This window comes from Prunus persica, chromosome G3, assembly GCF_000346465.2.
Source record: "Prunus persica cultivar Lovell chromosome G3, Prunus_persica_NCBIv2, whole genome shotgun sequence".
NCBI classification, from domain to species: Eukaryota; Viridiplantae; Streptophyta; class Magnoliopsida; order Rosales; family Rosaceae; genus Prunus; species Prunus persica.
Genome location: NC_034011.1, coordinates 24400444 through 24426878, shown reverse-complemented (window position 1 = coordinate 24426878; position 26435 = coordinate 24400444). Strand labels below are relative to the sequence as shown.

Genomic DNA, 26435 nt, shown 5'->3' with positions numbered 1-26435 from the left:
TTGGACCAACAAAGCCATTTTTATGTAACAAAAAAATATTGGTCAAGGACCAAGGACCGCATAAATATATAGTACACCGCCAAAAGGAATTATCCCAACATTCCTAAGAAATATTTGGTGGATCCATGGTGATTCGGGTCCCACATTCCAGTTGGCAAAAAGTCCTAAACCCACGTGGAGATTTGTGGAGATGATGGTAAAATTACAGGGAAGTGCTTGCCTTTTCAGAAAACAAAAACACCAAATCGATGTTGTTGTCAGCAGTCAACAGTGATCTCCCCTGTACCGTACAAAGCACCGAAGCCCACCAAATCCAAACTTCCTCGTAACATGCATGCCGAACCAAAACCAAGTAACCCCACAGGTTTTATCATCATTTTATGAAAAACAAAACAAACAAAAAATTTTAAAGAAAAAGCCTTTGGTGGGTCGTTTTTCTCCTGGTTTAGGATTTTCTCAGTTTTCAATTTTCACATCACTTTCCAATCATGAATGGATCAGATTCTGATGCGGACAGGGTGGAAACCAGGTTAGTTAAGTTAGTTAATACTATAAGGGAGGAGGAGGATCACAAACTGTCTGACGTGTCAGTGGCTGCTGCTTTCAGTCAATTTTCCAATGGAAGACAAACAAGCAAGTACTTAGAATCCAATCCAACACCATTTCATACCTTTTTGTTTAGTTTTTGTCCTCTGTACTATAATTAATAAAAGCCTTTCCTTGTCTTGTCTTGTCTTTTACTCCATCTTAAGATGCGCATATGCAACGCTTTATGACATTTGAGGGACACAGAATCAAATCAATATCTTGAAACTGAAACATTGTACTTTTCAAACCAAACAACAGGAAAAGTTGTCATGGAATTGGAAGCTTCGGGCAACCTTTTCAGAGAGATTTTGTGCTCCCCAATAGAAATTGTAATCCAAGTCAAGGTATCATCAACATGGGAAGACACGTGACCAATGAGAAGATATTATCATTAAGGGGCAAGGGGGCACAGTCAGAAACTTTTAAAAACTCTCCCATATTTGTGGTGGAGTCTCCAGAGTAAAATAAAAGCATCTGTTGGAATATAAAATTACAACCAAACTGTACCTTTTTCCAGAATATTATTCAATTTGACTAACTAATTTGCTTTGCCCCTCAAACATCCCAACTCTCCAGTTCAGCCAGCACAGCTTTTATGCAGCAAAAGACCTGTAAACAGACAAAAAGGGGAAAAAGTGGAGGGGGAGAAAGAGATGAGGAAATACTACAGTGCTCTTAGCCACCAGATATTCCTGTATAAATTAGGTATGCTAAATTAAACTAATTTATGCAACAACTTAGGCAACTAGAGACACGTGCACACCAACGGTCCTCCTGCTACTTCAGGTACTACCTATTCTCCTTGGAACTTCATCAAAATATACAAAAGAACAATATGTACTTTCCCAAAAATGACAACAATAGGTGTTGGTTCAAAAATGAACGAGCAGCCTTCGTTACTTGGGTTCGACCACTTCCTGCATTCCATCTTCCTTCTTCAATGCCAGCATATATGTCAGTAAAAAGTGATCATAGACCGGTGCATGAGCGGGATAAGGAATGCAAATATAGATGAAAAGAGAAGAGGATTCTGTTGGGGAGAGGATCAATCATGATAATCACAGTGAAAGACACTGTACCCCCTCTGGTAGAATCCTCGGCAGTGGCTGTCCAGTGACATATCGCTGGGGACATGGTCTTAGTGCAGTTGGTACTGTACCAGATGAAGAAGAGATTGCAGACATATCTGCTCGGGGGACATGGAACCTGGCAAACCGGTTGATGACTGAAAATCTTTCCAACTCCTGACATTCCAGCCTTAAATCTAAAATTGATGCCGTCCTGTCTAACCTGCAACATTAAAAGATATCATGATATAAGAGAAATTTAACTATACGGCTCAATGCATAGCTACATATACTAAAGGTATCGATTCTGAAAAATTATCAAGGCAGAATTTTAAAGGTTATCCAATTCTCACACTACGTAGTTCTGAATCGAAAAACACAGAATATTTATTTTACCCTTGGGAATATTGTTTTTTTCTTTTTCTTTTTTGGTCCGGAACCTTGGGAATAGATAGGTGATTATATTGGGCAAAAATATATGAGTACCCCAGTAAACTTCTAGCAGAGGTTTAGTCCAACTGCTTAAAGTTGGTTCCAAGAAACATTTTTCTGCCATTTATCCCTCGAAAGACTGTATGACAGTGTAGTTACCAGAAATGTCAAAAGGATTTCAGGAAGCGAAAACTTTGCCATACCTCAGTAAGTCATTTTCCAGCTTTTTCGATCTATTTGTGAAGTCACCAACAGCTTTTGAAAAGTACTGGTCATCAATACTCTCAGAAAACTTAAGCCTTTCCAGAATCCTACAAATCATTTACACAGAAATTACTTCGTAGAAGGCCAAATCCTCGAGTGCATACAATTTCAACTACAAGTATTTTTTGTAAACTTCAAATCAGATTACAAGTCTTCTCTCAATTTTTCAAAAAACCATGAAGATGACACTTACATATTACCGTCGTTTGGTGGCATATGAGCACTGTTTCTTTTGCTGCAGGTCAGGCTGCATGCATCCCCTAATGATAATTTAGCAACAAAATATATCACACTATCATAGTACAGAGCAGCATCTGCTGAGAGAATGGATGCGGGTGCAGGGCCAAGCAAATGCTGCAGAAGCTGTGTTGTGAAAATAAGCCTTCTCTTAGATCGAAGGATTTGATGCCCATCTTCAAACATTTCAAACTCATCCCCAACCTGCCATTAAAAATGAACGATATTATAACCACTTGGATCCATCTGGATGAAATTTTAAAGTAGAAATGAGTTACATTGTATGATCTATTTAACTAAAAGCTCACTTTCTCAATCAGCCGATTGGATGCCAGTGCCCAGTCTTGCTCTGACATACTGCATAAACAAGTGCACTCCAAAAGTTAACAAACATGAGCAGAAAACGACCCAAGGAGAGTGTATGCTGGGTGTATGTACGAGAACAGAGAAATTTAAGAAGAAATTAGGCTAAAATAAGATAACATTTTTTTCTTGCATTCAAGCGACAGATGCGAAAAGGGTCAGCTGTGCATTTCAGTGGGTAAAAAAGATCAGTCTTTGAGAAGAAAGATAAGAATATCTAATCAGAAGTAACTCATCTTCTACACACCAGGATTGACATAAAAGCAAAGAAATGGGCAATAACAAAATACCTGATATCTTGAACTCTTTTGGACCCTTGTGTCACTTTGTGCCATGGTAGAAGTTCATATGTTGCAATTTTGCGTTTCTTTGGTCTAACACTAACCGTATTTCCATCAATGGCATCTGAAGGCAACACAGAAGGAGCGAATGGTTCACTTCCCACTAAATTGGCAGCTGTACTTGGCCAGACTCTGCTGCTTTGACTAGCATCAGAAGCATCTATCTGTTCCACGGGAGAATGTATGTTTAGACTCTGCGAAGGCTTCACAAGAGAGAACTGCCCTGCAGCAGTCCGTGCAAGCCTTGCATCATACATTGGTGGCATCTGCCCATTTCTGAAAGTCCCATACTGCTTAAACCAGTTGGGTGCCATGCGTAAATTACCCCAAGAAGTTTCTGCATGATTAGATAACACAGTATTACCAGTAGATTGACTCTGGGAATCACTTTCACCAAATGCAACCATGCCTTGGGCTTGGAAAACAGATGGTGAAGAAGTTTTTACACTTGGATCTTCTCTTGCATCAGTCAAGAAACTTGGTGCTTTGGAATTTCCATGTGGTGATGACTTGAGAGCTGATACAGAACTCAGTTCATCATCCTTGTTATGACCATAAGTCGACTGCTGCCCTGCCACAGCAGTTACCTGTTGTTCATCCAGAACCCTCTCACTTGGATCAGTCTCTACATTCATTATTGCATGCACTTGGCGCAGCGGGGAGTAATTTTGATGAAAGCCATGTGAAGATTTTAAAGCTTGCCCAAAAAATCCAAGATTTCTTGCAGAGGGATTCAACAATGAGTCAGAGGCCAAAGCTCTTGGATCAGAGACATTCCTTACCCCTGTCTGTGATGCATCAAGCATTCCAGATGACATTGGCTTCTGGGCCCTCTCTTTCCCTTGTTGCTCTTCTGAAGAAATAAAGCCTTGTGAATTCATAGAAGAGGCACCAAATTCTGATGACCTATATCCACCTTCTTGAGTATTTAGAGTATTTAGCTCTGAAGCCAACGGAGTAGTATCCATGCTATCATGATTTATCAAAGAAACCTTTTGAGTTTCCATACCAGAAAGATGTTGCTGACTTGGGTTATTTGTCCATAAACCCTGTGGCCTCACGGAAGCTCCACCCCGTGCAGGCATGCCTGACATATAAGGAGACTGAGATACTGGCACAGCTTCAAGAACAGGGAATTGTTGAGCACCAGGGTTGATAAAAATCTGCTGAGAAGTACCTTGAGATAGAGCACGGTTGGAAGGTGAATGTCTACTGGCAGTACCAGGTAATATTGCCTGTGTAGATGGACCTGCTCCAGGCACACTAAACAGATGTTGTGTTTGAAGCTGATTCCTTGGAAATGTAGGACTGGATGTAATTTCTGCAATAGAGCTCCCATGCATATAAGATGAGGAGATGCTTGATTGTCCCGCAATACTAAATTTATCATCCCAACGGGCTCTTGGTGATGATTCATGTGACTGGGGCAAAGATTGAGAGGATGACGGAGTGGGTAACCAGCTCTGGCTTTTCTCTCCTAAATCAGAATCCATTTGCATTTGATTTGGATTACTTTCTGGTTGTAGCATACCCTGAGAGGAGAAGAGAGTGTTTGAATTGGACTGCCGCTGAGATGGAGGAGCCAATTTCAAAGCAAAACCTTGAGAAGCAGAAGACTGATTGTACATATGAGCAACAGATGCTCCATGAGTTTTTGCCTCAGTTACCTCAGATAATGGATTAAATCCAGAAGGCCCAAATTGTGCTATAGAGCTATTCTCCTTCGACTGGTCAACCTTGCTAAGAAGATGAAACATATTTTGACTGCTGAGGTTAAGCCATCAAAAGATTCCACGAGAACATACAAAATAGAAGAGGAGTGAATTTCTCATAAAAATAGTTTGGAACGCAGATAATAGTAAAATGTGTTGAACAATATGAGCATAAGGTAAATAATTATGATGGCAGAAGAGAGAATGTGAAATGCTCATTAGTATGCAGAAGAAATATAAGGCATGAATCAAAAACTTCCAATCCATCATTATCTCCTAAGCAAACTACCTTGTTCGTGCAGTGACATGCATGCCACTAGGATCCCCCGATCTGCAGACGGTAGTAGATGTATCAGCCCGCTTACTGTCATAAGTGTTGTCGCCTTGGTAGCAATTTTGCTGTTGCTCATATGTTTCGCCCTCCCTCCCATAAGAATTCCCAATAACATGAGAGCTATTACTCGGTTGATGCTGTTTTTCTCTGATGCCCTCATTCTCCTCTTTGTTGCTAAATATGATACGTTTCATGTAATCAAGCTTATTATTATCTTGGACTTGGTGACTGGTTTCCTGATGGACCTTAGTTATGTGTGAATTTTGCAAGGAATGAAAGTCAAATACATGTGAATTTTCTCTGTTCCTCAGAGTATCCTCTGAGCCAGATTGCACTTGCTCCAATTGTCCAGTTGATCTGGAAAATGAATTTACCCTGCAATCACCGTCCCTCTTCCACAGAGAACCATCAGAGTTCCTCTTGTACATGGCTTCACTCTCACCTGTCCAAAAATCACCCACAATGTCATGGGAGGTGAAAATAGCAGCATTTCCATTAGAGGATCGAAAATGAATCATACCTTCTGGTTTACCACTTGGTTGGCCAGCAATACCATAGGAGTCTATTCTCTGCTGACGTGGATCACATTCTGAGTGCTCATTTATTTGACTGGCCCATGTGTTGTCCAAACGCAAATGTGGTTGAACCTGTTGACTTCTCTCCACAGATAGCTTTTGTTGAGGGTTGCGATCCAACCACTCACTCGTGTTTTTGGGAGACTTCTGAATGGATTCATGATATTCATCCTGGTGCTCTGTTGGGAATTGGATGCCTGGCTGTGGAAAGCCAGGAAAGCTAGAATTAACACTGGAATCGTTAAGCATGGGAAAAGGTTTTGAACTTAAGGAAGAGGCACTCTGCAGGTTGTTATCAGCCCAACTTCCTTGTTGCTTCTCACTGTCCAAGATGTTTGAAGACTGATTACCAGTTGACAAGTCTGTATTCTGAAAAGTCAATCCACTCCACTCCTCCTGTGGCCCGGTATCACTACTAGAAGCTTCTGCTACAGCAGACTGCATAAGTGCGCTCCAGCTTCCACTTTGGAGAGAAGGAAATGCATCTGAATATCCTGTCTGTTCAAAAGCATTTCCGAAGCCTCCAGCACCAATATCACTGCGCTTTACCATAGAAGCATCCCAAAAATTATCTTCTGTGTTAAACAAAATCTTCTCTTCCATTGGATCTAGGGGAACCAAACCCTGTGAAGGGCCATGCTGCATTGTTTTTTTCTGAAGGGTTCCAAGCCAACCAGCTGGATCTTGCTTTCCACTGATTTCCTGCAGTGATGCATTTGCTTGCAACGTATTCCCTTGCTGGAGGTTGCCCAATGTAGATCCACAATTCAAACCCTGATTAGTAACTTGTCCAAGCACATTCTTTCCCTGAAATCCTTGTTTGGAAATGAATGCCCCTTGAGGCAAGCAAGCCTGCTCCGGAGAAGCAGTAGTGCAATGATCACCTACAAAGGGGTTAGTGAAGCCTGATGACTGCATAACAGGCTTCTGTGTTTGATCGCTAGCCTTAGCCAACAAATTTTCAGAATCATGAGACATCGCCTGAAGATGGGAATACTGATTCAAAGTCCCTCTTCCACTAGCCACAGGAGTACCATATAAAGAGACATCGAACTGCTGAGGAGCTGGACCCATTGAACTCAAAGTCTGACCTTGCTCTTGAGAAAAAATGACTCTATTAGATACATTTTGCCCAGCAGGAGATCCACCTCGCTGCACCCAGTTCATAAACATTTGTGATGTATCATTAACAGGTGTTCCATTGATGAGAGGTGAAAACTGAACCCCAGCAGCCTGCTTATTCATTGCAGAGAGCTGATTTACTGAATTCTGTTGCCTTGTATCACCAAATTGTTGCAGTTGCTGCTGCCTCTGAAGTTCTTGCAGGTTTTTAAACATCACGTGCTGCTGCAACAACTGCATGTCAGTGTACCCAGACTGCTGCATTGAGTGAAGTTGTGGAATGCCTTGCTGTTGACCCCTCACAAGTTGCTGCTGCTTTCCAACAAAGTTAAACTCAGTGGAAGCTTCAGTAATTTCAGACCTTTCTGAATTGGTTGTCAGGGTGGGGCTATCACCAGCCCCTGATGCATTTTCTTGCTCTGATTGAAGGATAGATAAGCCTCTCGAAGTTAAATTATGTGGAGAAAAAACTGTGCTCTCACCCAAAAACTCAAGTTGATTCTGCCTTTCTCCAAAATCCTGTCGTCCAAGCATAAAGCCATTCGTCTTCAGATGCAGGTCTGTAGTTTGAATATTGGACAATCCAGGTCTCTGAGCCAATTGTGTATAATTTTTATCAAAAGTCAAGGATTGATTGCCACGCCCTCTCACAGAATCTGCAAATACCACAACAGATACATTAAATCAAAAACACGAAATGGGTATTTCACATGATCATGAAGCAACTGTCTTCAGGATATGCAGAATCTAGTGTCCAAGACTTGTCCACTATTTGAGAAACAGAATGCAAACTCCCATGCAGTCATGAAAATCAAAACAGATAAATTATAAAGCAATCAAGAAGACCATAGAAAGTGAAGCCATACCTAATTGTTGCACATTACTCTTCAGATTGAAACTTAGAGGTTCACTGATCTCTCTTTGTTTTTCATGCCACTGATTGTAAAGCACAGGCCAATTACCATCCGCAACTTGAGATTGACGAGAATAGTTATCTAGCTCATATAATTTGTGGATCCTGCCTTCAATTTCGTTACCTGGCATTAAATTTCCAGGCACCAAATTTTCCCAGCTAATTGATTTTGTGGAAAATAGCTATGATCATTATGCATCAGACTGCCTCATCCCTGCAATTCTGCTTAAAGGCATTCTCACATGCTTAATAAGTACATTTGAAACAAGAGGTGTGCTCCAAAATGGCATGAAATATCCACAGCAGCATCTCTTAAAATTATCCTGCATAAGAAAGTTTCAGTGAACAAATGAGACTAGAAGTACTGGCAGGCAATTTCAACAAAAGAACCATATATCAGTAAGGCTAGTAAACTGTCCAAAATTAAAAGCCATGGAAACCAAAAGGATCAATTTACATTAGAATTCAAACTCAAGTGGGTTCATTTATGGAGAACCACTACATCGGTCTGCTAATTGGAACCCGCGACAATAAGGTTTCAAATTCCATGCAAGTGTCAAACAACTAGTTGTATGTGTCTTATTCAATCAATTGTAATTTGAAGGAGGAGAGAGAGAGCTTGAAATCGTATTAGGGGCTTGGATGGCAGCTTTTAGATTCAAGCTTTCCTGAATATTTGTATAATAAATAAATAAAAAAGATTCAAACTTCTCTATATTCTGGTGTCTTGAAAAGGAGCTACACGAGCAAATATCCGTTGTTGGATTTGGCAGCACCGAATTTATGAATCTCATGAGACTTCAAGAGCTAATATCCACCATAACCAAAATTGCAAAGTTATCATAAAGTTAAGCTAATGTGAGCTCTGGAGTTTCGAAAAACATTTCAAAGACTAAACCGAAGGCACTAAAAAAAAAATTAATCAAGCCATAGACAGCCAAATTAAAGCAAAAGCAAAACTCAAATTTTACACTTAAAAACCCTAAAAAAACCAACCATATCTCTACCAAACAAGCACTGAAACCTCAATTCTCCCCAAAACCCAAAAGAATCACCAGAATTGAGCATTTCCGAGCTAATTTGACAAAAATTAGAAACAGAAAACCTCAATAGTTCCAACTCTAATGGCTCATTCTTACACCAGAAGGAAGCTAGAGCAACACAAGGAGGTGTTAGCGAGGCGAGCAAGAAAAAGGTGGAGTTGGGAGCTCACACTGTGATCCAAGCCAAGAGAATTAGGGTTCTTCAAGAGCGTGGACACTACGGCGTCGTTCTTCTCTTGTAGCTCAATTCACAGTTGCTTAAGCTCCAAAACGACGACGCAAATGGCTCTCTTCTCTTTCACTATGCCTTTGCCTCTGAGCTCTCTCTCTCTCTCTCTCTCTCTCTCTCTCTCTCTCTCTCTTTCTCTAAGACCAGTTTGTTTCTGCGCAGAGAAGACTAGAAGAGTGAGAAACCGAAATTCATTTCTCGGACCAAAGCCGAAGATAAAGCGATCCAAACAAACACTGCTCAAAAAAAATGTTTTCCAACCAACTCACAGAGAGTCTCAGATGAAAACGCCGCCTCAGGCTCGGAACCAGAACCTCAGCCTCGGGTACCCGAACCTAAGGCACGGAGTCAGAGGTACTAATGTACTTTGCAGGAGTTGGTATGCTCTTTGCTGATGACCGTTCGATGAAGATATTTGGATGATCAACGGTTGAGATGGCAGGGAGACGTACGCTCTAGTAAGTGTGCGTCTTTGCTTGTAGCTTGCGAGGAAAAAGTAGACGGGATATTCCAATACCACGCGCTTTCGTACACGCGTGGGGTGGTGCACTTTATTTTTCAAGCCCACCTTTGGAGCTTTTTTGTTTTTGAGAGTTTTGGAAATATGCTTAACCTTTTTTTTAATTTATTTTGCGTTTATTTTCCCGCCGCCAGTTTAAGCAATGAATTAGGGATAAGTGAGTGTGTTTTTAACTTTTATTAAGGCAGGAAAGACTGGTCACTTCCCAATTCTCTAGGGTTGTAATATGTTTGGGCCAAGCCCACTTATCCTACCTATTTTTCAAGGCCCAATAGTGAATCATCATCCTTTTTGTTCATAGGATGTTTCTATCAAATTTTTCCGTAATGCAAATTTGCAGTGGATGCAACGCGTTTATAGTCATTAGATTGACATATTCATTATTTTCTATTATAATATGAATTAATCACAATATATTAGATTGTGTTCTTATTAAATGAGAATTTGCGTTGAAACATTATGCTTAAACTAAAACATAAATTGAGTTACATGTTTGGTTTGAATTAACAGGTAAGTCTTGAATCTTGAGTCTAAAGTCAAAGGGGTTGGAATAGTTTGATTATGTATTCCACCTTGTTAGTAGGATACGTCATCCTACAAAAATGTACATAATGAAATTAAGGTAAAAATTATCTTTTATCTTATTCACATTCATTTTTTTACACCAAACATGACTTTGGATTAAGCTAATCCAATCATACTACTTATTCTAACCACCAAACTAAAAGCAATCTAAGTACTAACCATGTGTTTAAAGATAGTAAGGAGTGGTAGGGGTGGGTGATGGATGGAGGTCGGACTTTGGGTTTAGTTTCCTAAGTTGTTTCACTTATTCAGAGTACACGTATCATCTCCAAATTAAAAAAACAAATAGTCTAATTTAAGCTAAACAAATTTCTCAAGTTATTTTTTGTTGTTGGCTCTTTTTTCTCCATTTGTTTATTGTGAAATTTATGTCATGCAGGGGGACATTACATCACAGAATATTAATAGGAAATAAATATAATGCAATTAATGTATATATAAAGGTGAGGGAGACCACTAATAGCTGCTTGCAGATTTTGCATTGACTTCGGGTCTTTGGAATGAGACTTTGACTCTCAAGTCGTCGTTGCTTTCACACACTGATGGGGAAATTGGGAAAAGTAAGTGATGTATAAATTATTCGATAGAGAAAGAGCACATCCTTTTGGTTTTGGAAGAAACTTTGACTTACCGATATAAATAGTCTACTTTGAAAAAGATTATCAAAACGGGGATGTAGCTCAAATGGTAGAGCGCTCGCTTTGCATGCGAGAGGTACAGGGTTCGATCCCCTGCATCTCCACCGACATCAACTTTTTGCTTTTTAAATTAAGTTTTGCTGCTTTTGCAAAAAGCCCAAAAGAGAGAAGTCCACACATTCAAAAATACCCAAACAAAACACAAAGGACATGTTTGCTTTTAAATTAAGTTTTTGCTGCTTTTGCAAAGAGCCCAAATCACCTACCAAAACAAAAGGGACATGTTTGCATGAATGAACTGATTTACACACCATCTCTTCTGGCATGCTTCTTTATTTACAACGAAAAAATGCTATAAAACAGTTCTTTTACATTCCCATTGCACTTATTCCTCGTGCCAGAAAAATTAAAAAAAAAAAGAAAAAAGAAAAAAGAAAATTACAATGGTAAATTTCAAGGTGTTAACATAATACAAGTATCAATTTGAGTCAAACTATTGTCGTAGCCACAATTTATAATCTGACCCTTTATCAACAAAAGTCTGCCAGCTCCCCTCCAAATGGTTTTCCTTTGAGGGGTTCCAATCAAAATGGCCAAGCTTCATTACTAGTGTATCACCTATCTGTGCAACATAACCTTCATTATTTGCATGGTATATCTTTACAGCGCTCCGGCAATGGATTCCGGCCCTTCTCCGACCCCCAGAGCTGGAATGAAAACCTTTCTTGGGGGATCGGATCCACCAAAGCCCATTCGCCTTGAAGCCCCTACTTATTTATGGGATATTTTAAGAAGCCCCTTTCTACAAAACAAACCTTTCTATAATATAAGGGATCCCTTAGCGCAAACACTAAGCAAGTAAACTACCTTGCCCGCCCTTACTTAGGATTGCAGGGAATATGCACCAACTCGAGAAAAATAAAAGAAAACTACAAGCAACTACATCAACAACCTCTATTCCTGACGTGAACGGACGCTTTCAGTTAGTTATACTTATAACGTTATATATATATATATATAACAATAAAAAGCGTGTGATATCTATCAACAACAACCATGGCATGACTTATTATAGGATTCATCTTTTTCACTCACCATCAACAGGAAAGGACAGTGTGGCATGGCTTGCTTATTCCTCGAACGAGCTCAAAACTAGTTGCTTCCAGTTTGAGCTCAATCAAGACTTCATTAAAGAATTGCTTGAACCCTTGGCTTACCATTTCTGAGTTGGCTCCTTCCTTAATAGCACAAAAATCATAGGATGCTAGCTAGATTGATTGGTAGATTAGAGGTCTTCCGTCTAGCCTTTTGCTCCTTATCTCAGACAGAGCACAACGGGTAAGGAAAGTGCTGTTATGTTAGGCCGGAGTGTCTTTTTCTTCAGGGAGAGGCTCGTCGAGCAGCATTCTTTCGTATGAAAAGATAATTGTCTTTAATGTAATAGACTATCTTCTGATTGTTTCACATAGACAAGCAGGAGACGTAACGTAAGGATTAGCTAAAATGCGAAATTAGGGGTATGTGATAGATAGTGATCTATCTTGACTCTATATTTTGATACTTTTTACTTAATGAAATGAAGGTCAATCCCTTTGATAAAGACCGCACTTTTGTCTACTATTTGGGCCCAATTGGTCGATTGCTCAGGTTTCTTTTCCATTTCCAACAATTTCTCCATTCCTTTCTCCGGGCTCCCATTCGCTGATGAGCGGGGAGCAGCTGATAATCAAACCGATTGCCCCCCCAGCTTATAAGGTATTCCAAGGGGGATTTTCCAGGTCAAGAGTGTCATGAGTGGGATAAGGAGTTAGCATTTTATAGATATTTAATAGATCTTATCAGTCTTCTTGTGTAATAGTAACTCTCCCCCATCAATCGGTACTAGTTATTCTCCTTCGGATCCTTGACTTGATTTGTCCGATGATAAATGCGAAACGAAAGAAGGATCCTCCTGCTGGGAATTATATCCTACTCTTTACCCCCCTTTTCACAGATAATGTGACGTAGGTGCACAAGAGTACTTCGCGCCACAACCATCTCTTTTTTATAGGTTCTACGGACCGATCCTCAAAAAAAAGGTTATTATACATCCCAATCCCATCCCTTGGAAAGAAAAAGGTAGCACCGAAAAAAGGAAAGAGCGAGATGGTGGTTTTTGTTGTTCCCGAGAAGCGAAGATCATTCGCTTATGTAGTGACCCGCATTCAACAACGAAGAGTCTTCCTTCTTATCTCCTTCTTTGGAATTTCATTCTTCTGCATTTTTCCCACCCTAGCCGCCCTTCCTTAACAAGATTGCTCGGAGCAAGCAAAGTCTTACGCTATATACTATGCTATGATATTTGATAGCGCAGAAGGGGAGTAAGCACACAATGAAATAGGTGGAGAGTCCATTTTCTTAATAATGCCCAAAAGCCCTATAGCTCTTGTGATTGACAGATATAGATTCATCTCCACCCTTCGCGGGGCTCCCCTTTTTGTAAGAATTTGTGCATGAGCGACTTAGTGGTTAGCCGAGCACCAGGCGGATTGTTAGCTAGTGTGTATCATCTTACGAGAATACAGTATGGTGTGGATCAACCGGAATAGGTATGCAAATAAGTCTTTGCCAAAGGGAGGAATCAAATCCTAGAATCCCTTTTGGAATTACACAATCCATCAAGTGAGATCTACCTAGAGGGAGTGAGAATCTTACTTGCATGGAGCAGTGGCGTTTCATGATTCCTTTTTCTTTTTTTCCATGCTTTCCGTTGGTCAACAACCAACCACAGCTCTCTATAGTTCTTCACTACTCGTACAGGAAGGTAAGAACCACTTTTTTTTCCGGAAGGAAGCGCACCCCTCCCCTCTCATCTCAGGGTGAGGCAAGGAATTCAATGTTCGTTGTTCAATATCTCGGCTGCTCAAGAAGTTGGACTAGCAGCTCCTCCGACCCGGAGTGGATTCTAGGGGAAGGGCAGAGCCTCACCTTGCAGTAGGAAGGTGGTCGTTGCTGGGACGGGTTCAAACAGGACTGAAGGGAGGATAAATTCAATACTCCGATCTTACTGGGGATTCATCACTGGCTAGGGCTTTCGAATCAAAGCATGGGCATCTGCAAACATTGTATTTTCTGCTGTTGGGAATGAACGAACGCACTCAGGGCGTCCCCCCCTAGCCCAAAAAGCGTAGGGGGGAGGGACGCCCAATGCGGGAGTGAGTGAATGGGGGAATCCATACAGGTCGAGTGGGCCTTACGGTTTGCTTGCTTGGCTCTCAGTTGCCTTTAAGCTTTCAGGCGAATATGGCTCATAAATGAGATATTTGCATTAGATAGCTGTTAGTAGGGGCGCATTGGTTAGCCCACAAGAGAGAGGCTGCTTTTTCTTTCAATAGCCGGCCAAATGACTACAGGATCATCGGTCTACTCTACCTCAATTCACCATTTCGAATTTTAGTCGGTCGGGGGGCTTGCTCCGCTTCCTCGTCTTGCTTCTGGCAAAGCTTCTACTTTGCTTGCTTCTCTCGCGCTTGCTTGCGCAAAGGCTTAAAGTCCTTTAGCTAGGTCCAAAAGCTTTCATCCTTTTCTAAAGTCGTTGTCTGATAAAGCGAGCTTCCGCATTTCGGCCCGATAAGAAGTCCACCCGAGTGTCAACACTTCTTAGTTTAAGGCGGGAAGGGGGAAAGGGAACCAAGGGGATTAAAGAAAACAGATAGGTCTAACCTATCCCAAGCATAAAAGCTCTCGTGAATTCTTTAAACTCACTTGGAACAACCAATGCCGTCTTGTCTTCAAGCCTTTTAGTTAGTCCACAAAAGAGTTTCACTTTCTGAGGAAGTTAGCGCGCGTAAAATCCCAACTAAGTGCAAGGATCATCTCGGCTCATGATTCAATTGCCATGTATTTAGCTATTGAACCTCATGGTTTCCCGGTAGAACCCCATTTCGCCCAAGTTGTTGCGAAACCGGAAAAAAGAAGCGGTTTTTCGCACAGCTTGCTCATAGTGCAGGTCGACCGTAATATTTTGTTACGTGCCACCGCTGTTACGCCAAAAATAAAAGGTTCCACACGAGCTCCCGTTCTGCGGCGTGGCGGCAGGACCGATAGGAGATTGGCTCCGGGTGTAGATAGGGTAAAATCTGCCCAAAAAGCGTAGGGGGGAGGGACGCCCAATGCGGGAGTGAGTGAATGACCCAATGTGTGTGGCGGTTGTCAAGGTGAATCCTAAACCTTTTAATCCTCTGCAAGAGAGTGAGGCTCCCCGACAGGAGCCGAGCGGATATACCTCGTAACAACTCACTGTTTCCTCCACATTTTTATCCCATTTTAACCTTTCTTTTAAACTTAAATTTTTTGGCATTAAATTTAAGAAAAGAATTCTAAGAGACTCACCAGGAATAGGTTCATAAAATTTATTTATAATCCCGATTTGAGGGAACTCCTCACAAGGGGTTCATCTTTCTATTAGTAAGCCAGCTGAGCTCTTGTGTAATAGTAACTCTCCCCCATCAATCGGTACTAGTTATTCTCCTTCGGATCCTTGACTTGATTTGTCCGATGATAAATGCGAAACGAAATACCAAGACCGAGTCGTACAATCTGTTAGTGATACACTCAAAGAGCAGATCGCTGATCGCATCAGCTCATCAGATCAGTGTTGTTCAGTATTCAGGTCTACTGGAGTAGCATTTTCATTTGCCGAAGGGAGGTGTGCAAGGTTATTGACCAGATCTCAGATCTTTCCTCTGGCATGGTGCAGTTGGGATCTCTAAGGCTGCCAAGGTGGCTTGGAACGTGGTCTGCCTCCCGAGAGAGGAAGGAGGGCTTTCCTTCTTAGACTCTAACCTTCTATAGAACAGCGCTTAGAAGAACAGCGGATAGCGAAACGCTGCAAGTAAACGCACGGGAACCAGAACAAAAGAAGGAAGGAAATAGGATCCACCTGCACGTCCGAAAGGAACCAAGACCAGAAGATGCGGCATTACGAGATATTTTTCCATACTTTCCGCATTCAGTTCTAGCAATTTCTGCGCCTTTTGATCGACCTGATTCATCGGATCTTAGGTCGGGACTGACGGGGCTCGAACCCGCAGCTTCCGCCTTGACAGGGCGGTGCTCTGACTGATTGAACTACAATCCCAGGAAAATTAGGTATACAGCCTAAAAATTCTTATTATTTTTTCTCATTGGATTTCATTCGAACCTTTTTGTTTCGCCGTGTTGTAAACCCCAGGAGGGGGTACACCAAAGACAAAGACAATCCAACCAAAGAACAAGGGCACGCCTTCGCGGCTTTATCTGCCGTTACACGAGTACTTATTCATATTCAAGATCCAAATTCGAATTGGTTCCTGGTTTTGGTCAGAGACCACTGTGTTCGCGCCGGCAGTCCAACAAAGAGGCGAAGTGGTGGTAAGCTTTCATAATGAGATTTACTTCCACGAATATGCATGCTAGAAAGATGCTATTTGCTGCTATTCCATCTATTTGTGCATTAAGTTCGAAGAAGATCTCAATCTATAATGAAGAATTCCCTACCGAGACAACAGAAACTCTCAACGGATCCTCCGCGCGCTGGGCATACCTCTTCTGTGCGTCTTTCTCGTGGCGAGATCGGCCTTCTTTTAGTAGCAAATCTTGAGGTCATCCGGAAACTGGAAAGTCTCCCGTATCCAGTAAATCAGTGTTATCTCTATCAGCCAATTATTCCTGGTATAGTCGTAAATCGGTTGGATTACCATTCTCCATTATTAGTTCTGGGGTGAAGGTAGTTTACTTGCTTAGTGTGAAACGCTAAGGATTTTGATCAGATTTATCTCTAGTGAGATGATTCACCGTAGTATCACTAAAACTCTCCAATCGCCATTAGCAAGTGTGGCCAGACGCTCTGCTATAAAACACAATTTTTTTTGTCTAAGTCTAAGTTTAGATATTTAAAGGGGTGAAACAGCTTGACCATAGGGAAAGGGGTTCAGAAATCTTTTTACATGTTCCACTCCGACTTGGCAGTCCGCTGCTTGTCATTAAGTTGCCTAAATAAAAAAGAATAAAAAAAAGAATTCCACTGGTTTCACCCCCAACTTCCAAAGGCTAAAACCTTCCATTCATTTCAGCTGCAATCCGTGCTCTTCACTCTTGAGTTCATTTGCTCCGGGATTACTTACTGCATTTGAGCGCGGTAAACCTGTTCAGGCGGTAAGTTCGTGCATGCCCAGATGCTCACATGACCCAAGGCGTTAGGAAATTGAATGGCGAGTTTTAATTTAAAGGAACTAAGTGTTCCATTTCTCCCCAGACTCACGTTCCTGCCTTTTTCAACACTTTCTATATAAAGGCTTTTCAACTCTTTCAAATACACGCTAAAATGAAAGCTCGCTTTGATTGATTGCTTGTAGCAATCTTTCTTAGTGCACCCTTAGGCGAGTAAAGAGAGAATGCTTGGTAGCAGGACAGTAGGAGTTCAGTAGGCGGGCCAGTAGCACGCATGCCAAGGATAGCTGCCCAAGGGTTGAAAGCCAGTAGTAAACCAGTCAGCTAGCTGAAGTTAGAAAGTTCAGAGGTCGGTCTTCTGTCTGATGAGAATAGGCTCAGGCTCTATACCTCAGCTCCGAGAATAGAAGCGGTTCGTTTTGTTTTGTTTCTATACGCAATTCAAGATTTCGTCGAATTTAGGCCCAAACAGACTGTTGTATTTTAGTCGGTCGGGGGGCTTGCTCCGCTTCCTCGTCTTGCTTCTGGCAAAGCTTCTATTATCTAACTACGCTGTTTACGATGATCAGAGTCTATGTGGCCTATGCTTTCTGCTGCCCTAAGTCCGAGTTTTTTCAGCAATCACCGTTATCTCTTTCTTACGCATGGCAGCAATACAATAAAAGAGGGTCTGCCCGCCCCCAGAGGAAGACCTTTATTTTGAACTGGTGAGGGCTAGGCAGTCCAAGAACAGATTGTTGAGTGTTTACAATGCCGAGGGGGATAAGTTTACAGACCATAAAGCTGTTAGTCAAGAGGCTGTCTCCTTTTTCCAGCATCTTTTTGGTGGTGACCCTACTTTGGAAAGAGAGTTGGTGGCAGAGATTCGAGGGATTTTTTATTTCACACTCTCATACTTTTGAGTAAGGAATTCCCTGCAAGGCGGTTAACGGTTGTCGGATAGGGCATCGGGAAGTCACCGAATGGGTCAGTCTTTTCCTTCAGTTTGTCCTATATTAAAAAAAAAGCGTGGGAGGACATTGCAGATGTCCGGGACGGACACGACTTCTTCTAACGCTACAAAGGACATGTTTGCTTTTAAATTAAGTTTTTGCTGCTTTTGCAAAGAGCCCAAATCACCTACCAAAACAAAAGGGACATGTTTGCATGAATGAACTGATTTACACACCATCTCTTCTGGCATGCTTCTTTATTTACAACGAAAAAATGCTATAAAACAGTTCTTTTACATTCCCATTGCACTTATTCCTCGTGCCAGAAAAATTTAAAAAAAAAAGAAAAAAGAAAAAAGAAAATTACAATGGTAAATTTCAAGGTGTTAACATAATACAAGTATCAATTTGAGTCAAACTATTGTCGTAGCCACAATTTATAATCTGACCCTTTATCAACAAAAGTCTGCCAGCTCCCCTCCAAATGGTTTTCCTTTGAGGGGTTCCAATCAAAATGGCCAAGCTTCATTACTAGTGTATCACCTATCTGTGCAACATAACCTTCATTATTTGCATGGTATATCTTTACAGCGCTCCGGCAATGGATTCCGGCCCTTCTCCGAGCCTCAATTAGCTCAGTTAGGATGTCATGAAGACCAAAGTCATATAAATGGTCATAGAAAATGACAGGCTGCAGTAGAGATAAGAAAATAAAGATTGCAAAGTTAAATAGCAGCTATTCATAAAATAATTCATAGTGGCAATCAGGTGATTGAGAGAACTCACAGTTCCAGGATGAGTCAAAATGTATGCATATCCCTGTGTAAGCTTATCTCGTGGGAATGGCCAGTGACCCTGAAATTAAAAGAAAGTTAGAAAGTTTATAAATCAAGTCTTAACTTAGATAAAAGCTGTTTAACAAAGATTCAACTGATGGAATCCAGCAGCTAAAGCCTGACTGTCTTGGCTCAATATAAGCTTTCAAAAATCAGTAACCAGTTCCTTGTGCCTCAGTAGTGGTATTTGCGTTCAGTGCTTGTGTGTAAATGCGAGAGAGAGAGAGAGAGAGAGAGAGAGAGAGAGAGAGAGAGAGACCTGTGTTGATCCAGTGTCATGGTTCTCCAAAAATGTGACAGCACGTGAGGGCCACCATCCCAAAACTCCAGTTGGTTTACCCTGAGGATCTATTAACCTCCAATATTGGTTATGAAGAGCAGAGTGGAGTATTCCCTGCAAAAATGCAATACTAAGTATGTATTGAGCTAAATGTGCAGCCACTTAACATGAGTTTCACCATTAGGTAAATTATCAGGATATATTTTTCGCTTTTATTTATTGGAAAAAAGGACGTCAAGGTTTGGCAAGTAAACCCTATCCATTGTCAGGCTGTCTTTCACTTTTTCCACGTTGTCTGAGTGACATTGTTCTGGTGCATTTCATGAATGATAAACTATTCATTTTGGGTCAGTTTTATTCTCTTAGACTTATCCATTATGTAAGTGAGTCATACTAAAATTAGTATGTAGCAGATGCAGTATAGAAGGTACCTTTGTTGTGACATCAAATGCCGAGGAAGTACCGCCTGTGGCATTGATCCAATTAACGATTCTTTGCCGGTGAGCATCTGGAAAAATAGACGAGTTCACATTTTCATATCCATGCTAAGCAAAATGGTAAACATTTCATTGTTTCTGGCAACGAAGGAGTTTTACTAGTTTAAAGAGGTGGAGGAGGAGGTAATGAAAGGATTAAAACAAAGCCATGGATTAACGCTATTGTGGCTATCTTCCCTGTTACTGTTCTAGGGGAATAAAAACGAATTATTCAGCAGATTTAGAATGGTTGCAGGTGTTTTCACCATTGCCAAAGATTAGTAACAAATGTCCCTAAAGATGGAACTATAGTTTGCTTTCATCCGCCTAATCATACAACAAGAAACAGAATTACAAATTTAATCTACAATCTACAAATTCTTACCTTGATTGTAACACAAATTTCCATTTTCATAAGCTAAACTGTCCCAATATTCTCCAATAGCAAATGCAGGAACCGAAGCTTCAATATATTCTTTTACATAGGTACCGGAGAAGCCTCTGCGAACAACATAAAAGAGGTTTAATTGCCCACCATGGACTACAAGAGAAAAAAAGAGTCTGAACGTGTAAGAGCATTCACAAATTTTCAGACATCTGAACTTTGGATGAAATTAATGTACAAACATTAGCTTCACAGTTGAATTCGCCTAAACATCAAATTGACATGTGCCTATAGTATTACATGGCACGTTCACCCATAATAGTCAATATTTAAACTTAAAGTTAGGGATTACAATGGTTTAGTGCTCATAATGCTCTTTGGCTCTTTTAGCTATTCTTCTTTTCCTTTGGTTCAAGAATTAAGTTGACTTTTTTCTCTCCAAAAATTCAAGTAAAAATCACAATGAAGTTAGAATATACTGCATTTTAAAGCATTTTCAAATTCTGGGACAATCTGCTGATACAGTAGCTACATCATGGCAGCATATAAAATTTCGTGTGATACCGGAAAAGTTGGAATTGTTACAAAGAATGCATATAAGGGTGTCTGTTCATTACTAAATACCTACCACTAGAGCTCATGAATGACTATTGTATAAACAAACCAACTACTACCTAAGTCACAAGAGTGCACTAAGCTCCACACAATCGCACACAATCTGCATTCTTTTCTTCAGGCTTATGTACAAAATATCCTACTTGGAATTTGAATACACACAGAACAGAAGAACAAATTTGGCCAACAAAAGATAAAGAAAGATATGTTAGAGACTGAGAAATAAGAAAATGCTTTGGGCCTTTGGCCCCTGTTCCACTCAAAGAAAAATAAAAACACCTTCACCTTACGAAGTCAAGGCGCCATCCATCAAAACCAATATCGTTTCGAAGCCAGTTTAACCACTCCTTTATATCATTTCTTACGAAGTCCTTTGAATGATCAATATTGGGTGCTGCATGAAATATATCCCCTACACACAGCATGAACAGCAGATAAGTTTGAGGGTAAGCTCCCTTCCAAAAATGGTAAAAATGATACTAGATTTTCTTCCTTTAATTCATCAAAGTTTGGGGAAAACAGAAAAATAAATTAAAATACCACTTGAAGGATTTCCACAGCCCTGAAAATTTGGATCATCACAAACAATTGCTTCAGGCCCCCAAGCAAGCTTCCCACCAAAAATGTTCCAAATGCCATTTGGACTCTGAAATCAGCAAGGATGAGATTCATCAAGAGGAATGACAACAGCAAATATGACCAACCAAGTTTGCAACATGAAAATAGCTCCCAACAAAAAGGTGTTTCAGGAGAATTATCATAAACAAACTACCATGAAGTTTCACAAACAATCAATGAAATAGGATCAATAGTTTACCTGTTTTTGAGCACATCTATGATTTAAGACAACATCTCCCAAGGCCTGTTCACAGGAAACACATATTACTAATCCAACAAAGAAAATTCACATATGATAATCAAACAAAAAAGAAAAGGAGCAGATATCCCTATAACATATGCACATCATTATTCAGAATTGGACCCTACTATCTGACTTTCCAAATATGAATTACTTTTTTTGGAGCCTATGACCAACGAAAGGCATTTCTCAACAATTTTCACTTTCCTCGAAATAGAGAACAAACGAATAATACAGGAAAATTATCATCAACCAAAAACTTTTAAATGATTTAAGAATTGACCTTCGATGGCCTAAGATTAAACCAGTCATATTAAAGATCACATACATACCAGAAGACCTTGAGAATGCATTTCCCCAATGCAGTGTTTAAGTTCTTCCACAGAACCATATGATGAGTTCAAATTGTAAAGGTCAGAAGGCATATAACCTGCATACCATATCATATTGGGTCACAAATGCTATACAAAATTATTGCAGAGGCCCAAACTTAATCAAATCATGTTTTAATGCTACTTAATATACTAATGCGGGTTCTATGTAGATATTTTCAGAGATAAACATACATACAAATGCAGGTAGAGTGTCGACTGTGAGTTCATACAAATACTTTGAAGAACACAACAGAAGAAAAAGAATTCAGCACAGGTGATTGTTAGGAGTGCAAGATTGTTAATAACAACTAAACAATATGACTACCACCAACCACAATGATTATTTGCATCACAGGAATGTCTCAAAAGATATTAATCTTGTTATATCTGACCATTATGATAAGAAAGATAAGGATAAATCAAAATGGACATGGAGGAGATGAACCTTGAGGAGCAACAGATTCTGTTGGTGGTGGGAACCACACTGATGTTACCCCAATTTTAGATAAATCAGCAGCTTTAGGAGCTAAATCCAGGTACCACTGCTTTCTCCAGCTCTCCCAATTGAAGCCTTGAAACTTCAAAGGCAACAGCATAAGAGTCACTAGTGGTAACAATCCATGAATTGCATCTTCGTATCGTGTAAAATAATCAAAGATAACCTCTAGTTGATCACAGTTGAGTGAGAGAGAGAGAGAGAGAGAGAGAGAGAGAGAGAGAGAGGAGGGGGTATGGGGAGAGGGAGAATAGGCATATTTTGATGACATTAAATCTGAACATCTAACTTGAGAAACAACAAATTTTAGCTATAAGGGGCTATCTTCACTCAAAATAATGAGTATGTGGCAGGAGCAAAATCATCAGTTGGAAAGAACAGTCTCTTGAAAACCTCCAGAAACTGAAAAAATATACGTGGAGAAATTGGGGACACACATTTTGTAATGATACTTCTGCACAGCAGAACCGAAGTTCAAAGATAGTCTTGCATAACAAATCTTTACTACTTCTAGGATGACATATTGATATTTCAAATAATGGGTATCAACATGCATACCACAATCTCGCGCCCTGTTCCAGTTCCTGACTCTGCATTGAAGTCAATGCACAATTTCAAGTCAGATAACGCTCTGTTTCTGACACCTGCTTTCTCAGTAGCATGAAGCAATTTTGAGAATACAAGAAAACTAACCTAAGTTTGTTTGTTCTGGTGTCTTCTGCCATTGTATGGTCTTCCCTTGAAGAGCATGCTCTAGGGCTTTCCGTTTCTTCTCTATTGTTTCCTTCTCAATCACATGCTCAATAAGTGTATCACCCTCCTTTGGCTTTTCCTGAGCTATAGACCATACTTCATTAGGCTTGGGCAAGTCCAAAGATCTGAACTTTGAGCTCAACGCTTCAGCTACATCAATCTTTCTTGGTGGAAACCTGGGACGGATAGTACGAATTTTCCTCGCCATCCATTGAGGTATCTCTCTGCGAGGGCCATCACTTAAAAGTTTCCATTTCTGTGAATCATCATCTGTCAAAAGGTCGATTCGTCCACCGTTAACAACATAAATGGAATCTTCATCCCCTTCACCTAGTGGTCTTTCCTCACATAATATTGATTCTGCCATTTCTGCTCTCTGTCTCCACATCTTTGTAGTAGCTTCAGATGCCTTCAATGATCTCTGCAGTGCTTCGCATCTTCTCAAGTAGGCATCATCTTTGGAATGCGCCATTTCTTTGGCAGCTCCAATAGCATCCCTAATGCTTTGCAACTCAGCCTTAAAAGCCTTTGAAGAAGCCTTCTTTCTTTCTGATGAATCTTTCTTCATTTTCTCTATCAAAGACATAATTTCCTCCTCTTTCTGGAGAGTGTTTTTCTTGCTTGACTCCTGAAATTCAAGCAGTGCTTTCTCAGCATCCTTAGCTCGGAGCTCAAACGCATTTGCATGTGCATGGGCCTTTTCCAACTCCAACTTCAACCTATCAACGTCACTTCTTGTAAGCAGTAACTGAGATTCTAAATCATTTACGACACCCTGTAACATAATATTTTTTGACTGGATGGAAGCAAGCTCATCCAGTGGATTCATACCTTCAGTAAATTCTGATACTGCTTTTGTTGCATGCTCGCCAGCTTTTTCTGCCACATCCAGTGCCTTCTCTATGGCATATTTTGATTGTTCCACAATTGACAATATACTCCCTTCAGTCACATCCCTAATTTGCTTTTCTATCTCATAAGCTGCTTCAGCAGCTGCAGTTTCTGCAGCTGAAACCCTTAACTGAGCATCTTCTAGAATGTGAGATGTGGCCTGCTGAAAAGCAATTTCTGCTAACTTTTCTACTTGCACTGCAAGTTCAACAGCATCATTTTTTGCAAGGACTAACTTAGATTCCAAGCTGAACTTCTCTTCAACTGATTCCTGCAGCTTCTGATGGAACAAAGACTTGGCTGCCTCAACTTCTGCAATAGCCAGTTCCTTCTCATGCAATATGGTAGCAACATATTCCTGTTGTTTAGCTTCCGAACAGGCCAATTTTTCAAGCAATTGATCTCTCTCTTTCTCAATGGCTTCTTGTCTAGCTTGGGCCTCAGAAAGAGCTTTTCTAGCGGTAATTAATTCATCTTCTTCTATGTTCAACACTTCATTTCTTCCTGAAGTTTCAACCACATCTGCAAAAGTGTCACTGGAATCATCCTGCCATAGAAATCAAAAGACAAAAGGTCACATGCCTCCAATGCTTGGTACTCTCCGGTTACCCCATTAGCTTCATATAAAACTAAAAGTTAAAACTACTGATAAAAGCTGTGATTACTAGTATGCAGAGAAATATATCATCATTCCTTCAGCATGAAGAGATATACCATGCTTGATAAAATTCTTGTTCTTGATTTACATAGCCAATGAGGTTTGCAGAAAAGGTTCCTGCAAGATTTCCATTTTGGTCATGATAAAAACTTAAACTTCAAATAACAGGAAATAGTTTCCACAACATATAAAAGAAAGTATACAAGATTACCAAGCAAAGTACAAAAAGAAAATAGAAATTCACAGGAGCAGTCGCGAGATATTACACACTTTTTTCTTTTCGAAGCAGTTCTAAAGATAGGAGGACGCCGCCCCAGGCATAAATTCTTATCATACTTCCAATGTGCACCTGAATAAGCAGTGGGACAGTGGTGAATGATCCCAACTGCCATGTCAGGCAATGAAATGCTACCCATCTCTTCCTGTAAGGAAATCAAAATTTTGATTTGTAATAAGATATTAGGCAGGCACACAAACATTTAAAACAAATAAAAGAGTTTCTTCAAACAAGACCCAAATTCTATATAATTCAAGTTTCACAATATTTCAATGAAACATAACATCAACAATTCAAGCAATGTTACCCAGAAAACCAAATTCATCAAACAACATAGTATTTACAAGCATACATGCATGTACAAATAAATGATCCATTTCTCTTTGAGATTCCTAATAAATCATATATATTATATTTAGATAGGAAATGATTACCAAAAAGTGTAGATATCTGACCTGATGCAAATGCTGAAGCTTAATCTGAAACAAGCTGAAGAGACCCCATGATTTGGCTCGTTCGTGAAACAGAGAGAGAGGAAGAAAGAAAGAAAAGTGGGGAATTCTGTTGTGTGGATTTGGATGCGAGACAGAGCAGAGAAATAGGAGATGTTAAATGTAATGGCGCGGGGACTGAGGCTGGCATTTATATGCCGTGAAAGTGGCAATGCAAAACGGCTTTCACTCGAGCTTGGGATTGGGACTATAATATTATTTGACCGTAATTTTAATTGACTTAAATGCCCCTAATTATATGTACACCAGTAAGATAATATCTCCTTTTTTTATAAAAGGAAATTAAATAATAAGAGAGTGACAGTTGTTTAATTTTAAATTTGTTGGTCCCAAGCACTTTTTTTTTTTTTTTTCCAAAGACAAAAACCTTATTGAAGCAGTACCCCTTGATGGGCAGTTCAGTCATTTTAACGGCTTAGTTTGAACTCACGGGTTGTCAGTGTCACACACACTCCGCAGAGGCCCACCTGTAAAAGGGCACTCACTTTTCCCAAATCTGACTCTTTTGCAAACTCAGAGAAAGTGATGGATATATCTAACTTATTGTTGCATACAAACTCAAATCAAATGTAGACTTTTAGTCCGATAATCTTATGTTCATACTTTCAAGTTTCAACCACTGCCTGTATCTCATGGAAAATTAATAATTTTTTTTAATAAACAGTGATTTGGGGAATGGAGGTTCGAATTTAAAAAGAGTAATTTGCAAATCAGTCTTTTTTCACTAGGATGAATCTCGTTGGCAGAAAATTACATAAATTAATAAATAAAAGTTTAAGCGCTAAACTTAGTCCAGATCATCAAATAATACTTTGATTGCATTATGGTATCTTTAGATAAATTGAAAACTTTATAAAAGAAATCAGGGTTACCGTTTAGAAGTAGGTTTCCTACCATTCGAGAAAATCCTACTAGAATTTCCGTTCACAAGTATCAAGA

General features: G+C 40.1%; 2 protein-coding genes and 1 non-coding gene across 9 annotated transcripts; 1 reads left to right on the top strand and 2 right to left on the bottom strand.

The window, feature by feature from the left end:
• Positions 957-9465, bottom strand: LOC18783712. Of its 6 annotated transcripts, none has more exons than XM_020558715.1 (10): positions 9162-9465; positions 7902-8271; positions 5859-7691; positions 5294-5780; positions 4960-5059; positions 3242-4824; positions 2897-2945; positions 2545-2792; positions 2291-2398; positions 957-1878 (listed from the first exon to the last, which is right to left on the bottom strand). In XM_020558715.1, the coding sequence occupies exons 2-10, from the start codon at positions 8077-8079 to the stop codon at positions 1647-1649; spliced, it is 4818 nt and encodes a 1605-aa protein (XP_020414304.1). In that variant the 5' UTR covers positions 8080-8271; positions 9162-9465; the 3' UTR covers positions 957-1646. The 6 variants fall into 6 exon arrangements, with proteins under 6 accessions (XP_020414304.1, XP_020414305.1, XP_020414301.1 ...); XM_020558716.1 differs by having other exon boundaries at positions 4960-5056; XM_020558712.1 differs by having other exon boundaries at positions 3242-5059; positions 9088-9465.
• TRNAA-UGC lies at positions 10995-11067 on the top strand. Its single transcript has one exon. It is a non-coding gene; the product is annotated as a tRNA-Ala (tRNA).
• Positions 11248-26012, bottom strand: LOC18782108. Of its 2 annotated transcripts, XM_020559738.1 has the most exons (16): positions 25440-26012; positions 24978-25129; positions 24764-24824; positions 23099-24596; positions 22964-22995; positions 22355-22487; positions 21868-21965; positions 21494-21538; positions 21217-21322; positions 20962-21088; positions 20062-20177; positions 19632-19708; positions 19180-19314; positions 18871-18939; positions 18668-18775; positions 11248-11621 (listed from the first exon to the last, which is right to left on the bottom strand). In XM_020559738.1, the coding sequence occupies exons 2-16, from the start codon at positions 25121-25123 to the stop codon at positions 11457-11459; spliced, it is 2916 nt and encodes a 971-aa protein (XP_020415327.1). In that variant the 5' UTR covers positions 25124-25129; positions 25440-26012; the 3' UTR covers positions 11248-11456. The 2 variants fall into 2 exon arrangements, with proteins under 2 accessions (XP_020415327.1, XP_020415326.1); XM_020559737.1 differs by lacking the exon at positions 11248-11621 and having other exon boundaries at positions 18294-18775; positions 25440-26011.